Genomic DNA, 17079 nt, shown 5'->3' on the forward strand with positions numbered 1-17079 from the left:
CTTGGTTTCCCCACTTGCTGTCATATCCCTTCACTAGCTGAAACAAATCTTAGTTTTAATATATTCAGGTGAGAGCATTCACCACCTTCAGCAGACAAACATTCAAAACTTCATCCTGGACTGAAGAAGTTTCTCTTCAGGAAAAAAAAGTGATACATCCCTTCTCTGTGCCCGTGTTTCAGACTCCCCAGTCAGGGGAAAACAACTTGTGTCTACCTTGTCAGGTTTGTTCAGAATGTCACATTTCAAATGAATGTCAATTTACTTAGCCCAACCCACAAACTTGACCATACCATCTCTAAGGCAAGCATATCCTTCCTCAAACATACAGAACAATGCAGCGCAGAACAGGCCCTTCGGCCCTAGATGTTGCACCGATCTGTGAACTAATCTAAGCTCAGCCCCTATACTATCCCATCATCCATGTACTTATCAAAGGATTGTTTAAATCTCCCTAATGTGGCAGAGTTAACTACATTGGCAGGCAGGGCATTCCAGCCTTACTGAGTAAAGAATCTGTCTTAATCTATCACCCCTCAATTTGTCGTTATGCCCCCTCGTATAAGCCGTCATCATCCTAGGAAAAAGACTTTCACTGTCTACTCTATCTAGTCCTCTTTTGTTTCGATCAAATCCCCCTTAGCCGCCTTCTTTCCAATGAGAACAGACCCAAGTCTCAGCCTTTCCTCATAAGACCTTCTCTCCAGACCCGGCAACATCCTGGTAAGTCTCCTCTGCATCTTTTCCAATGCTTCCACATCCTTCCTGTAATGGGATGACCAAAGCTGTACACGATATTCCAAGTGGGGCTGCACTAGTGTTTTGTATACTTGCAGCATGACATCATGGCTCCAGAACTCAATCCCTCTACCAATAAAGAAATTTAACACGCTGTATGCCTTCTTAACAGCACTATCAACCTGGGTGGCAACTTTTAGGGATGTACATAGACTCCAAAATTCCTCTGCACATCCACACTACCAAGAATCTTTCCATTGACCCAATATTCTGCCTTCCTGTTATTCTTCCCAAAGTGAATCACCTCACATTTAGCAGCATTGAACTCCATTTGCCACCTCAGGCTAATTCTGCAGTTTATCCAAGCCCCCCTGCAACATTTTTCCATAGTCCACTACTCCACTGATTTTAGTGTCATCTGCAAACTTACTAACCCATCCACCTATGCCTGTGTCCAAGTCATTTATAAAAATGACTAACAGCACTGGTCCAAAAATCAGATCCTTTTGGCACACCACTAGCAACCAGACTCCAGGATGAATATTTTCCATTTCAGAAAGGTAGTTTCTAATCCAAACTACTAAATCACCCTCAATCCCATAACTCTGCATTGTCTTTAACAGCCTACCATATAGAACCTTATCAAAGGCTTTACTGAAGTCCATGTACACCATGTCAACTGCCCTATCCTCATCTATATGCTTGGTCACCTTCTCAAAAAACTCAATGAGGCTTGAGAGACACTACCTGCCCTTGACAAAACCATGTTGACTATCTGAAATCAAATTGTTGCTTGCTAGAGGATTACAGATCCTCTTTTAATCCTTTCCAGAAATGTTTCCTACAATAGAAGGCTCACTCATCTAATTACCTGGGTCATCTCCACTGCCCTTATTGAACAAGGGCACAACATCTTCAAACCTCCAGTCCTCTAGTACTAAACTTGTAGACAGTGACAACTCAAAAGATAGAGGCCAAAACAGCACTAGTTATGGTTTGATCAAGCTACTACACAATATCAAACTTCCTCAATGTGTACTCTTACAATTTCCTTCCAAATTTCTGGCTGCACTTGTGTTAACTTTGCATTCCTTTTACAATTACACAAAATGTCTCTGAACATTTATAGAAAAGTTTCAGACTGAGTGGCATGGTGGCTCAGTGGTTAGCACGTTGCCCCAGTGCTAGGGACCTGGATTTGACTCCACCTTTGCAGCATCTGTGCAAACTCCACATTCTCCCACTGTCTGCATGGGTTTCTTCTAGGTGCTCCAGTTTCCTCCCACAGTCTAAAGATGTGCAGGTTAGGTGGATTGGCCTTGCTAAATTGCCTGTAGTGTCTGGGGGATGTGTAGGTTGGGTGGATTAGCCACAGGAAATGCAGATTACAGGGATAAAGTATGGAGGTGGGTCTAGGTGCAATGCTGAGAGTCTGGATTCGATAGGGCAATTGGACTGTTTTCACACTGTTGGGATTCTATGATTTAAAAAGGATATTAGTTATGAGACCAACTATGAGACCAATCTTTGGTGGGCGGCACGGTAGGTGCTCCAGTTTCCTCCCAGTCTAAAGATGTGTAGGTTAGGTGGATTAGCCACAGGAAATGCAGATTACAGGGATAAAGTATGGAGGTGGGTCTAGGTGCAATGCTGAGAGTCTGGATTCAATAGGGCAATTGGACTGTTTTCACACTGTTGGGATTCTATGATTTAAAAAGGGATATTAGTTATGAGACCAACTAAAGCAGCTGCAATGTGGGCTTCTAAATGGAGGACATTTGATGGATGTTTATGTATAATGCTCCTCCAATAAATCTATCCATTGCTGATAAAATTTAAATTGTTACTTTTGCATGCTCAGTTACCTTCAATTTCTGATATTTAACTGGAAACTTCCATTGTGAAGGATAATAAGAATATTCCTGCAATTTCTTCATTTCCACAATTCCTTCTTCCTCGGTTTTTAAAGGGCCAATTGCATGGTCTTCTTTGCATTTTTTACATTTCTGGTTAAATCACAACATTCCTTCCTCTTTTCCAGCATTTTGAGAGCTCTTTGCTGGTTTCTAAAACTCGAGGTCATAAGGCTGATGACTTTTTCTAAAATATTTATATTCCTTAAGGCACATTAAATCTTTGGTGCTGAATTTGTTTTGCCAATGAAGTCAGTTTTGTACATCTTGAATAACTTAACTGTTATTGCTCATGTGGGTGCTTAAAGAAAAATAGCCAAGCCCCACTATTCCCTGAGTTGTGACAAAGGTTTTGAAAAGCATGCAGAATTTTGCGATTGGTGGCCTTGTACAACCAGATTGACAAAGTAAGGAGCAAGTTTCAGTATTTAAGAACACAATACTAAACAGATACAACAACAAGTGTTACAGGTAGAGGGAAAGATTAAGAGCTTTCCAATGAGATCTCTAGTGTTTGTGGAGATGATTCATATGCTGATCACAATCCTGCTTCTTCATCTTCATTCTCTGGACCCTTTTTTGTGGGAAGAACAATGTGACTGGTTCAACTAGCTTTGAACAAGCTTTTTTTTTACTGCAGAGAACTGAGCAAATTCCTTGGCTTGTAGAGATTTAATGGCTTCTAACATTTTCTTCACAACACTGAAATAATTGTTGACAGGCGGAAGGCTTTCGTCATTGAAAAATGTCATTAGTCCACAAGCCAAATTAGATATTTGCTAACTGAATACAGATTTGTACACAGCTCTTAGCTCCAGCTGGTTTACAGACCACTTAGTACTGCTTGAACCAACAGCTATGTAAATTATAAGAAAGTCTCAGGTCACCGAGCTTCAAAAACTGCAGCAATTCTGTAGGGTTTATTTTTTTTAAAAAAAGTTATTTTCCTATTTCAATGTATAAATCAAAATAGAAATAATGTGGGTTTTACACGGTTTTGTTAACAGTCTTATTTAAGACCATAAGAAGGGCTGAATAGCCCAATTCTGCTACAGTCTGCTCCACAATTTGATCACTTAATGTTTCTGAAACCCATTGTCCTGCCTTCTCCCTGTAAAGAAGGGTCTATTTACTCAATTTCAACAAACCTTCCTCATATCTATATAACTAGTTTTGTTTAGAAACAAATACAGCACAGGAACAGCCCTTGTGGCAGTCTAAGCCTATGCCAACATATTTGCCCTTCCATACTAAAACGGTCTTCACTTACAGGATCTGTATCCCTCTAATTCCTTCCTATTCATGTATTGTCCAGGTGCTTCTTGAATGCTGCTATTCCACCCGCTTCCTCCACCTCCTCTGGCAGGGTGTTTTAGGCACTCACCATCCTGTGTGCGAAAAGCCTTAAACTGGTCTTAAACCTCACTCCCTCAAACAATACCTTAAACCTGTGCCTCCTAGTAATTGATCTCTCCACCCTGGGGAAAAAGCCTCATACATTCCACTATCCATGCCATTCATAATCTTAGAAATTTCTATCAGGGCACCCCTCAACCTCCTGCATTCCAGTGAAAATAAACCTAACCTATCCAACTTTTCTTCAAGGCTAAAATCCCCCCATACCAGGCAACATCTTCATAAACCTTTTCTGTATCCTCTTCAAAGCATCCCCAGCCTTCTGGAAGTATGGTGACCAAAACTGTATGCAATATTCCAACTGTGGCCTAGCTGAAGTAGCAACATAACTTGCCTATCCTTATTACTCAATGCCTCCTTCCAAAAGCTTAAAATGTTTTAGATTAGATTAGATTCCCTACAGTATGGAAACAGGCCTTTCAGCCCAACTAGTCCACACCAACCCTCCAAAGAGTAACCCACCCAGACCCATTCCCCCTAACTAATGCACCCAACTCTACAGGCAATTTAGCATGACCAATTCACCTAACCTGCACATCTTTGGACTGTGGGAGGAAACCAGAGCATTTGGAGGAAACCTGTGCAGACACAGAATGCCTGTGTGGAGTTTGCACAGTCTCCAGAGGCTGGAATCGAACCCGGGGCCCTGGCACTGAGGCAGCAGTGCTAACCACTAAGCTGACAGAAGCTTCTCCCTACCTTCTCTCAAGGATCTATTAGAGATTCGTTGGTTTCACAATTGATTTTTGTTCCAGAAAACTAGAACAAAAAATATTTTAATGTTCCACATACCTTTACATTTGTACAATTAACAAGACTGAAGTCCATTGTAGTTATTACATTGGAGCTTGTAATAAAACCAATTATTTCTTGCTTAGTGCTCTGTCAAAGGCTTAACTCCTTAAATGTTGGAGTGGGGAGGGGTTGGAACTATAAAGTACTCCCATCTGACCTTCATAAGGTGAACGCTAGGAATAACTGATTTCATGAAGTGACCCAAGACAAGACCATTTCTGCAACTGTTCTCCACACCCCTCATCCCCTAGCATTCTGCTCATCAAAATGTTGTCTCCCCTAGAATATTTATACACTCTTAATCCCTTTGTAACCATATCTCTGAAGTGGGGATTAGATCCAAACTATTTGTCTATTTGTGCCACTAGTTTACCCAACTTAAGAATGGATTGCACAGATCAAGTTTGTTTTATTTGTAGTATTGACCTTAACGGACAAACCCTGTCCTTTCCAGTCTCACTCTACTCATCTTTATATGAATGGCTACACTGCTGTTGCCTCCACTTTTACCACCAGATTCGTAAATTGCTAATCACCTGACGTCACTCCATTTCACGTCCTTTCCTGCGAATAGCACAATTTCTCACGGCTCGCAGCCCTTTGATTAATAGCTAATTTATTTGCATATTCATGATCAGGTAAATCTTGAGTTTTGGATATTAAATGCACCAGCTAAGGAATTCCTTTTAGCCAATGTGGGACACCAATATGATTTGATGCTGTTGCCATCTACAGCATATCTTCACAAACAGATGCTGAGATCATAGAATCTCTACAGTATGGAAGCAGGCCATTTGGCCATCAAGTCCATTCCAACCCTCCAAAGAGGATCTCACCCAAACCAAGCACTCCCCTATCCTATCCCTGTAACCTTGCATTTCTCATGGCCAATCACCTAACCTGCACATCTTGGTGATTGCAGGAGGAAACTGGAGCACCTGAAAGAAATCCATGCAGACATGGGGAGAAAATGCAATTCCACATGGACAGTTAGAATCCTAGAATCCCCCAGAATGGAAACAGGCCATTTGGCCCAACAAGTCCACACACTCTCTGAAGAACATCCACCTAGATCCATCCCTGTAACCCTGCATTTCCTGTGGCTAATGCACCTAACCTACACACCTGAAAACTATTGACCATGCTAAATTGTTCCATCCATCTAACCTGTACGTTTCTGGACTGTGGGAAGAAACTAGAGCACCTGATGGAAACCCATGCAGACATGGGGAGAACGTGCAAACTCCACAGTCGCCCAAGGTTGGAATTGACCTCTGGTCCCTGGCGCTGAGAGACAGCAGTTAACCACTGAGCCACCATGCCATACACTGAGTATTTTTAAAGTACACAACACACACTTTCCAATTATGATAAAAATATGCTGAAAGGAAAGCTGGTTTTAAAAAAAATTAAGCTTCCTGTTATTACCTGGGCATTGAGATCCGCGAGATTCCATGTTTCAGGCAATGTTCCTTCATTGCTTCCAGGCTGCTCTGCAGATTTTCATAAGTTGGCTTTTGATAGGCTGCCTTTTTTGTAATCTGTAAATACACAACCACTTAATTTCCAAACAAGCATTCACAATTTCAAATCAATCATTGTTGCATTTCTGACATGTCACAAGAAATGCAATGATAGAGTATTAATGATGTGGAGATGGCAGAGTTGGACTGGGGTGACCAAGGTCAAAAATCAAACAACACCAGGTTATAGTCCAACAGGTTTGTTTGAAATTGCAAGCATTAAATATTAGAGTTAAAAGACAGGTTAGAGACGAATTAACTGGAAATGCACAGTGCAAGGTCAATAAAGACTTGAAGTTGCATTTAAATAAAAATATCTTTTGGCATTCACAACATTAGAAAATCAGAACAGAAATAAAGCAAGATAAAGATGATGGGACTGTACAGTTTTTCTATGGACAGTTTTATTCTGTTCTGTGAAAGATATGTCAGTGTTTGTACAATGTCATACACCATCTAAAACACATTTATATTTTTGATAATATCCTGTGAATTTATTCAAATGACCACTTCAGACAGTCAAATTAGTCAATTACCAAATAGTAGACATATCTTTGTTTTGTCTTCAACACTGCCACATCCCCAACTTTCTTTTCTGTGAAGAAAATCATTTATTTAAAAAACCTAAATATAGTAGTAAGGTAAATGCATTGCAAAGATGTTACATTAGTTGACTGATAGTACTGTAACAACGTCTGCATCCTATTAATGTAATCTAATGTATTAAGAAAAAAATCAGATTCAGGTCCAGCAGGTTTAACAGCAAAGACAAAAATTAAAATAAAAAAGTTTCCATGTATACATGCCAAGGGGCTTTTACAATTCCACTGACTTTGTAAATTGCTAAGTGCTAGACAATGAAGGTTCAGACTTGGGGGCCCAGATAGATCAGGATATCTGGAACAGGTCCAAACCAAAGTTGTGGAATGCTTGTATTTATACAGACTAGAAAATAAAAGGGGTGAATGGCATCTCACAGCCATACAACTGCAGGTGAGACCACATCTGGTGACTGAACAGTCAAGGATACCTTAGAAAGATTGAACATTTTGGAAAGGTGCAGCATAGATTGACCAGCATGATACCTGAACTCAAACAATAAAGGACAAGTTACACAAAACAGGATTAAAATTCCTGCATTTTAGATGGTTAAAGGGCATTTGGATAGAGGCCACCATTCAGCTCAGTCTAGTCTGCAAACTTGGAGGTTTAGTTTCCTCAACATATGTACAGTGAATAGCTGGAGTGAAAACACTGATCCCGTTGGTATCCCATTAGACACTGGGAGCAACTTGCAACATTGTGCACCTTTCTTGGGCTTCAAGGTGGAGTTTGTCAGACAGTGGCAAGTTGCTGATTAAGGGATTCTTTATTAACACATCTTATTTAATCTCACCTCATTAAATGTGTAGATTTCTATCTTACCCAAGATGCTGAAAAAAATACTAGATGGAGAATTCTCGATATGAAAGTCAGAGCAGGATCTGGTACTTCAGCTCATTGCTGGCTGTTAAGAGCTTCCCTGCTGTTCAGCACCAAACAGAATCTTGGGGCATGATCCATGGACAGCTTCCACATGCAAACCCCCTCATCCACAGACACTGGCACTCAATATTTACTAATTCCTTTTGCATGCTTCAACCAACGTGCAGATGTTTTAGAAAGCAGAGACCTGCAGTGCACCAGCAAGAACACTGTCGGACAGGCACCCAGCTCACAGATTAAGCCTGGCCCAATCTCAGGGTTACTGCTTGCTGTCTGTGCTCACTTGGTGGCTACCTGCATTCTCACAGCATCCACATAGTGCGAATTAGCACAATCAAACAACCAGACCGCTTGCCTTGCTAGTCACTGGTCCTTAGTCATGGGGAAGACATCTTGCATAGGATGTTATGTCAATCTCACACCTGTCCTACATGTCAGCAACTTTTGTAGCAAACACTAGCCAACAAGCAACCACGTCTTAGTCTTAGGATAGTGGTCCTCACTGAATTCCATGGAGGTACCTGTCAGTTACCCGGGCTACTGAACAGTAATTAAAGGGCAGCCCCTAACAGTCTTGGTAATTGTCAGCCAGTCATCTGGTTGGGCCAAACAGAAAGCAGGAGAAGTAGGCCATTCAAACTTGAGTTTGCTCTGCTATTAAGTGATCATGGCCAATCTCTTCATTTAGAAGCCTATTCCCACTGTCTTCTGATACCCTTTAGCTATAACTACATTCAAGTCCTCCAAAACATTCAAATGTTTTGTCCTACCACATTGTACCTTCAAAAGGAATTCCAAAGACTCACCACTTTAGGTTAAAGCACATCTCCTCTAAGTGGTCATCCTTTTATCATTAGGCTGAACTCTTGTTTTGGGCTCAGTCATTGGGAACATCTAACCGAACTAGGCATTGTAAATGTAGAAAGAATTCAGTTTCTATGCAATTGCTGTTCATTCTTTTAAATTCCAGTGAAAGTAGTCCAAACCAAGTCTCTTCATACAACTGTCCAAACATTCAAGAAATCAGTTAAGTAAACACAGTCATTGCACTCCTTCCATAGCCAGAACATCCATCCTCCGATAAAGAGGCTAAAACTGCACATAATACTCCATGTGCGGAATCAACAAATGCAAGGCCCTATGCATTTGCAGCAAGACATCCCCATTTCTCATTATGAAGGCTAACAAGTCTCCCTTTCTCCCCCCCACCCATTTGCCGCCTTCACTGTCTGCTGCATCTGCATGCTAACTGTCAGTGTCTGGTGTACAAGGACAACACTCTTACCCCTCCCCCAATTTATTGCCCCTTAATCAGGCTGTGTTTGCTTACATTTTTCTGCATTACACTTCATCCATCCTGCATTTAGACACTCACTCAACTTGACCAGATCACACTGAAGTGTTTCCACATTCTCCTCAGCTCACCCTCCCACCCAAATCTGTTGTCTGCAAACCTGAAGATATTACATTTAGCTCTCTCAGCTAAAGCATTTATTATTGTGAATAGCTGAGGCCCATGCACTGATTCCTGTGGTACTGTAGTAGTTATTGCTTGTCAATTGGGGAAAAAAAACTCATTTATTCTGATAATTTCCTGTCTGCCAACCAGTTCTGCATCCATGTCAGTACATGATAGCCAATTCCATGAGCTATAACTTTTTTTCTTTTTAAGAAAAGGGACCTTGTCAAGAGCCTTCTTAAAGTCAAGTAAACTGGACATCCACTGGCTTCCCCTTGCCACTAGCAGAGGTGACATTCTTGATAAATTCCAGTAGAATTGACAAGCATGTTTCCCTTCTGCAAATCCACCCTGACTGTCTAATCCAGTCACTATTTTCCAAACGCTCAGCTATTAAATCCTTTGTAACAAGCCTAGCATTTTCCCTACTATCAATGTCAGACTAACCAGTGTTTAATTCAGTTTTTCATTTACCTTTTCTAAAAAAAAAAATTGCATTAGCTACCCTCCCATCCTTGCGCCCTCGACCATATGGAAATAGAGACTGGAAGCCACCGACTAAAGAGTGCCACTGTTGCCTTGTATGGTGCTGAAAATCAAATTTTGCAATGTACAAGTGGTTTTAACTAATGAGGCTCTTTAGAGAGCAACAGCATTACACACAGATCCATAAAATGCAAAAAAAGTCAGACCTGGAAACACTCCATTTTCAAAAAAAAAAATCCCTGGTGATCAAGGCATTGCCTCCCTGTGTGCTCAATATCTCCATTCAGTTAGATGGATAAAAACTGCAGATGCTGTAATCAAAAGGTAGACAAGCAGAAGGCTGGAAGAACACAGCAAGACAGGCAGCATAACAGGGTGGAGAAGTCAACGGTGAAGGGTTACACAGTGTTGACTTCTCCACCTCCTAGTATTGCCTGGCTTGCTGCATACTTCCAGCCTCCTGCTTGCACGTCTCAATTCTCCAGATATTGCCACCATTTCATTCATCCCATCACTTTTGGACACAGTCCAGTGGAAGAGGAGGAATGGTTTACCACATTTAGACATTGGTGCCCGTAGAACTTTACCTTGCATACATCTTGATCAATATCTCTATATACAGCAGCTGGTTTCCAAACATCTATCCATGGTACATTCCTTAGAGACATGTTAGCATGCTGGCACAGTTACATCCAGGGTTACACAGGGACTCAAATAAGCATATGCAGTGCAAAAACTATCAAACTTATACAAACAGGATAAGTTAGTGTGCTGTTATTGTGCCAAAGTGACCAAAAAGGTTATAGTTTTCTTTCTCTCCCACAACACCTCACTCCAGTTCCAGATTCTGCAGCTGGGGTAGAAGGATCTGGCTCAAAGGGTAGCCCATTAGCCAAGGAAGATTCGTCATGCAACTCCAGGGACATTTGGCTGGACAGCCTCGAAATGCAGAAAGGATTCCCAGAGAGAAGTGGTTATACCTCAGTTGCACTTTCTGGGAACCTCTCAAGACTTGGTAGTTGTGGCTAGCCTATGCATATCTACCCTTGAGGCTTCAGGGGCCATGTGTGGTTCTTCCTAGCATTTTCTATTTACTTGTAGGGGGAAAGAGTCATTCTACACACAAGTTCCTTCAAGCTAGTGGTGATAGATTGCAGCCACTGAAGGCAGTTGCTGTGCCACAGATTGATTCACAACATCCTCAGGGAGCGATCTCCATGATTTCGGTCCAACAGCACTGAAGTAATAGTTATAGGCTTCCAAGTCAGGACAGTGAATGGCTTGGAGCAGAACTTACAACTGGGGGATCCATGAATCTGCTGTCCTTTTCCTTTGAAATAAAAACGTGTGGGGGTTTGGAAGGTGCGGTCTAAGGATTTTCAGTGAACGTCTGTAGTGGATCTTGTTGATAGTAACAGCAGTGTGCACAAAGCAACTGTGATGCAGGTAGTGAATGTGTTTAGATGTGGTGCCAATCAAGCAGGCTGCTGTGCTCTGGATTATATCAAGCTTTTTGTGCATTCTTGGAGTGGCAATGCTCATCCAGGCACATTCAGTAGTCTATCACATACCAGTCTTGTGTTTTGTAGATAGTGGACAACACTGGGGAGTCAAAAAGGGATTTATTCACTGCAGTATTCCTAGCCTCTGACTTGCTCTTGTAGCTAGTATTACTGGCTTATCCAATTCAATTGATGGTCAATGGTAACCACCAAGATATTGATAGTGGGAAGTGCAGTGATGTCAACACCATTGAACATCATTGCCTGGTCTCCTTTGGAGGAAGGGCTACCTGGACTGCACATCCTCCTGTCACTGCCTTCAGTCCCGAGGACCAGTTTCTGGGTAATAGGTTGTAGTGTGTGCATGTCTCCACTAACTTGCACATGGAGACAGTCAGATGATCACATGCTTGAGGTCACTGGGTCTCCATAGCATAGCTTCACTTCTGCAGTCTGTGCAATGAGGGCTATTGCATTCCACATATCTGATACCTGATCCTGCCTGTGTACAGGTTCAAAATCCCCAAAACTAACAGCACAAGGTCCTCTCCTGTTGGACACTGAACACGTCCCTCATCTCCAGCAGCCCTAAAGTGCCAGTGGTCTGGAATGTTTCTCCCTTCACCAGCTGTGAAGCTTTGAGTGAAGTTCTCACCAGTGAATGTTGCTAAACTTTCCAAGCCTGCCACTCCCACTAAGATGTCAGTATCTGAGCTGGTAGGAGGAGGTATCTTCATAGATCTCTGTACTCTCATATTAAGATGATGGCTTCTGGCAGATCAGGCTATTTCTCCACTGATAAAGTGGGCATCCTACTGGTTCCTGCAGAACAAAAAAAAAGATAGCATGGTTAGAAGTGGTGTGTAATGAATAATACTGTGAACAGGGTTAATATTAGGTTTACAATGAATGATCCTTACTCGATTTGCAGGGCATGGATATCTCGACATCCCTCCAGGAGTGGTCTTTGTTTTCTTCTGTGTTGGACTGGAATATCTCATGGAGATTGAGAAGCTTGATGTCAGACACCCAGCACTTGTCTAAATCCAGTCTGCGCTATTGTGGGCTGTCTTATTCTGGAATGAGAAAAGTGGAGGAATGGAGTGTGATGAAAGTGAGCAGCATAGCTATTAGTGCTGATACAGGTGGTCCTGGGGACACACAAGTAGGCAGTGCAGAACCCATGCAGAGATAGTAGTATGGAGGTTGGCTAGTGGAAACAAGAGTCAGGGAAGATATTGCACACAAATGGTGACAAAGTGTCAGACCATGAGTCTTGGTGGGAAGTGGGTAGCAGAGAGGGGAAAAAAGCATGACACGCATGCTGGCAGAGTAGGATAGGTTGGTGACTGTCTTGTGGTATTGCTGGTCATTCATTTTCACCATGGAGACTGTACTGACTTAATCAGCAATCTAAGCAGGCTAACAGGATCAGGTGTTTATAGTCTTGTCAGTCTGCCAGAAAGTGGTTCTACTGCTACCGACAGCACTCCCTGCAGCTGGAAAGAGAATTGCAACACTATCTTCCTCTTGTGACATCTTCTGACTGAATGGCTATCACTGAATAGAGCAAGTTCAGAATGCCACTGCTTGCCCTGATGCACAGCAGCCTTGTTCTATGGTTCGAGTGTCAAAAGACAGGTATCTTCCGGGTGACAAGTTCTTCTGGCATCAGGGTGCAGTAAAATGGGAATAGAATCAGAGGGATGTCATATGGGCAAGATAGGTAGCTAATGAGGTGAGTTTGGAAAGACAGTGAGGGATTGCTAAGCCTCATGATAAAAAGCTCAACTTCATGTAAATGACACTGAAACCAAAAGTAATGCAGATTCCACCCATTGTCTGAGCTGAATTTAATTTGCTAATCAGATTAGCAATACAGATACAAGACAGAAGTCAAGTTAATATATTCGTTAGTTCATTCATTCAGGGGATGTAAAGTTCTGAAGTAACATGGTGATAGTTCCAAGCCAAGAGGTATCATTTGAGAAGAGCTTGCAGATGGTATTCTATGGATTACTGCCCTTGTCCTTCTAGATAGTAGTGGTGTTTGAATGGTCTTGCTAAGGAGCCTTAATTTCTGCACTACGCATTTTGTAGATTATATTTACTGCTTTTACTGTGTTGGCGAAAGAGGGAGTGAACGTTTGCAGGTATGCTGCGTTGCCCGAGATTGAGAGAATCTTCAAGTGCAGTTATCCAGGCAAGTAGGGATCAGTCAATCACAACCTTGACATGCCTTGATGAACAGGCTTAACTAAGTAGTACTCCAAAAATTAGGGATCACACTTTTAGGACAAAGATAGGAGGAAATTGAGGTTTTTGCAACTTTAAAACACACTGCTTCAGAATGGAGGTGGAGTCAGGGCCATTGAATATTTTTTAAGAGGTGGATGGATTTACCTTTGTATGGAAGGGAATCAAACTTTTAGATAGATGGGAATCTCAAATTCAAAACAAAGCAGATCAGACATTGAACGGTTGTGTGTGCTCGAGAGACTGAATTACCTACATCTGCTCCCAAGTTATAATCAATAAGTTTAGCAACCATAGATTTAGTCCTTTCATCCAAATGAAAATAAAGTAAATAGTTGTAGCCCCATACTTTCAAATAAACAAAAACTGTACACCATACTCCAAACAAGGCCTCAACAATGCTTTGTACAAGCATATCAAAACATTCCTACTTTTATATTATATTTCTCTTGCAATAAATAGATATTCCTTTTACTTTCCTAATCACATTTCTCTAATGACATATCTTACTCTGATTCAGCAGCTCTTCAACAGATTGAAACATCCGCTTGAAAACTACTGCTATCCCTGCTCCCATACGAATGTCTTCACTGATGCAATGCGCCAGTGCGTCCTGCTCAGGACATTTGAACAGGTCACCAGTCACATAATGGATCTCAAAGCTCTGGAATAGCCAAGAAGAGATATTACTCCTTATTACAATACTTGGAACATTTGACATTTCTTTCCCCACACTCCCCAACAGATGCCTTCTTCAGCAATTGAGTAGTTTTCTAATTAAAAAAGCTTTCACGAAGTTCACATTAGTTGTGGCATTCCTGTCCAACCAAAAGGAACAAAAACAAATACGAGCAGACCTCATTTGGATCACTAAACAGCAGTAACAACAGCTTATATTTACATCCTCCGTTCACACAGGAAGGATGAGCCAATATTCTTTACAGGAGCACTAAAAATTGGGCAATAAATACAGAAGCAGAGCTTTGGACAAGTGACAAAATACTGGGATACAAAAGTTGGATTTAGAAGGAAAGGGAGGAGGGGTGGGAAAAAAAAAAGAGGCACTGCAGCATTTAGGGCTAAGGTAACTGACAGCATGGACATCATTGGTGGCATGATCAGGCAATTAGGAAAGGCAACCTTTAGGGAGAGTTTGCTGAATGTATTAGAGATTACTCCAAGAAACAATGTTCAGGAACCAGAGCTGACACTGTTAATGAAGTGGGATTAACGAATGATCTCCTATGAAGGATTCTCTCAGGGATGGCATGGTGGCTCAGTGGTTAGCACTGCTGAGTCAGTACCAGGGACCCAGGTTCAATTCCAGCCTCAAGTGACTGTGTGGAGTTTGCACATTCTCCCAGTGTCAGAGTTTCCGCCGGTTTCCTCCCACAATCCTAAGATGTGCAGGTCAGGTGAATTGACAACACTAAACTGCCCATAGCGATAGATGCATTAGTCAAGGGTAAATATAGGCTAGGGGAATGGGTCTGGGTGGGTTACTCTTTGGAGAATTGGTGTGGACTTGTTGGGCCGAAGGGCCTGTTTCCATACGGTAGGGAATCTAATCAATATGCAAGAATTTCAAATACATTTGCAGGATGAGAAACAAGAGGTTCTGGAGTTAAACAAAGGCCATTACACAGACACATGGACAAACTTCACCTGAGTGGACCAGGCAAGATGACTAAAAAGGGAGGACAATGGATGGGCAGTAGCAGAATTTAAGCAGATCCTCAACTGTTCTCAACTAAAATATATTTTGGAAAAGAAAGATTGTAAGAGGGGGTAAATATCATCCATGGGTATGCATGGAGGTTAAAGTGAATATAAAAACAAAAATCTAAGGCATAGAATATTGCAACCCCAAGTAGCAGGCTGGAAGTTGGGAAATTTCCTGAAGATCAAGAAAGGGTTAACAAAAAAATTCTAAAAAAAAAGCAAAGAAAGAAAGAAAGACAGACTAACAAAATAAGAAAGGTAGCAAAAGCTTCTATAAAAGGAAAAAAATAGCTAGTGTAAACATTGGTCCCTTGGAGGACAAGACTGGACACCAACAGTGGGGTACACAAATTACAGTCAATTAAATAATTTGTTCAAATGAAAACTGAAGCATTTCATTACTTCTTACTATTAGAAAGGTAGAAGGGGTTATATTAAGGGAGAAACTTAGAACAATCACGATAAGGGATAAAAGTAGTGTGAAAACTATTGGGATTGAAGGCAGACAAGTGTCCAGGGCCTGAAGGTCTAACCCCAGGGCCCGAAAGGGAAGTGGCAAGAGAGAGAGTGAATCCGTTGGTTAGAATATTCTAAAGTTCTGTATTTCGATAAGGATCCAACATTTTGGAAGAATGTTAATACAATGCCATATTCAAAATGGGAACATAAAAAATAGGGAACAAGAGTCCAGTTAGTTTAACATGTACCATTGGTAAATTATTGGAATTCAGGGTCAGCATCATTTTATAAATGGAATATTGTGCTTTACTAATTTGCTAGAGCTCTTCAAAGATTAACAAAAAGGAATAACGAGGGCAGAGTGGTGGGCATAATCTATATGGACTTCAGTAAGGCATTCTAAAAGGTTCCTCAGGCTGATTAGCAAGGTTAGATCACACAATAGAGGCAGAACTAGCTGTTTGGATACAGAATTGGCTCAAAGGTAGAAGACAAAAGGGTGGTGGTGAAGGGTTACTTTTTTGACTGGAGGCCTGTAACCAGTGCTATACGACAAGGATAAATGCTGAGTCCATTACTTTTTGGCATTTATAGGAAAGATTTGGATGCAAATATAGAAGGAATAGTTAGCAAGTTTTGCATATGACACCAAAATTGATAGTGCAGCAGACAGTGAAGGAGGCTATTTCAGTACAATGGAACCTTAATCAGATGGGCCAACAGGCCGAGGAGTGACAGAGTTTAATTTAGATAAATGTAAGGGGTCGCGTTTTGGAAAGGCAAATCAGGCAGGACTTATACACTTATGATAAGGTCCTGGGAAGTGTTGCCAAATAAAGAGGCCTTGGAGTGCAGATTCATAGCTCCTTGACAGTGGAGTCATAGATAGATAAGATAGTGAAGGCAGCATTTGGTATGCTTTCCTTTGTTGATCAGTACATTAAGTATAGAAGTTGGAAGGTCATGTTGTAGCTGTACAGGCATTGTTTAGGCCACTTTTGGAATACTGGTCTTCCTGCTATTGGAAAAATGTTGCGAAACTTGAAAGGGTTCAAAAACATTTACAAAGATGTTGCCAGGGTTGGAGGGTTGAGTTACAGGAAGAGGCTGAATGTTGGGGTGGGGAAACTATTTTCCCTGGTGTGTTAAAGGCTGAGGAGTATCTTTGGAGGCTTATAAAATCATGAGGGGCATGGATGGAATAAATCAACAAGGTCTTGTCCCCACAGTGGGGGTGCATATAAGCAATGAGCTGCCAGAGAAGGGTTACACCCAAAATGTCAACTTCATCTCCTAATGCTGCCTGGTTTCCTGTATTCTTCCAG

General features: G+C 41.5%; 1 protein-coding gene across 6 annotated transcripts in view; it reads right to left on the reverse strand.

The window, feature by feature from the left end:
• Positions 1-17079, reverse strand: part of LOC122563277 (ADP-ribose glycohydrolase OARD1-like) — a 57380-nt gene that overhangs the window by 1520 nt on the left and 38781 nt on the right. For 3 of the 6 annotated variants that reach the window (XM_043716965.1, XM_043716963.1, XM_043716964.1), the window contains exons 3-5: positions 14084-14237; positions 6922-6980; positions 6291-6403 (exon numbers count right to left, since the gene is read on the reverse strand). In XM_043716965.1, the coding sequence (XP_043572900.1) occupies positions 6291-6403; positions 6922-6980; positions 14084-14237 (326 nt within the window). Of the gene's footprint in view, positions 1-6290; positions 6404-6921; positions 6981-11972; positions 12140-12237; positions 12394-14083; positions 14238-17079 lie in introns of those variants that run through there. The other 3 variants (XM_043716967.1, XM_043716968.1, XM_043716966.1) reach the window with 2 other exon arrangements.

Source organism: Chiloscyllium plagiosum, chromosome 26, assembly GCF_004010195.1.
Source record: "Chiloscyllium plagiosum isolate BGI_BamShark_2017 chromosome 26, ASM401019v2, whole genome shotgun sequence".
NCBI lineage: Eukaryota > Metazoa > Chordata > Chondrichthyes > Orectolobiformes > Hemiscylliidae > Chiloscyllium > Chiloscyllium plagiosum.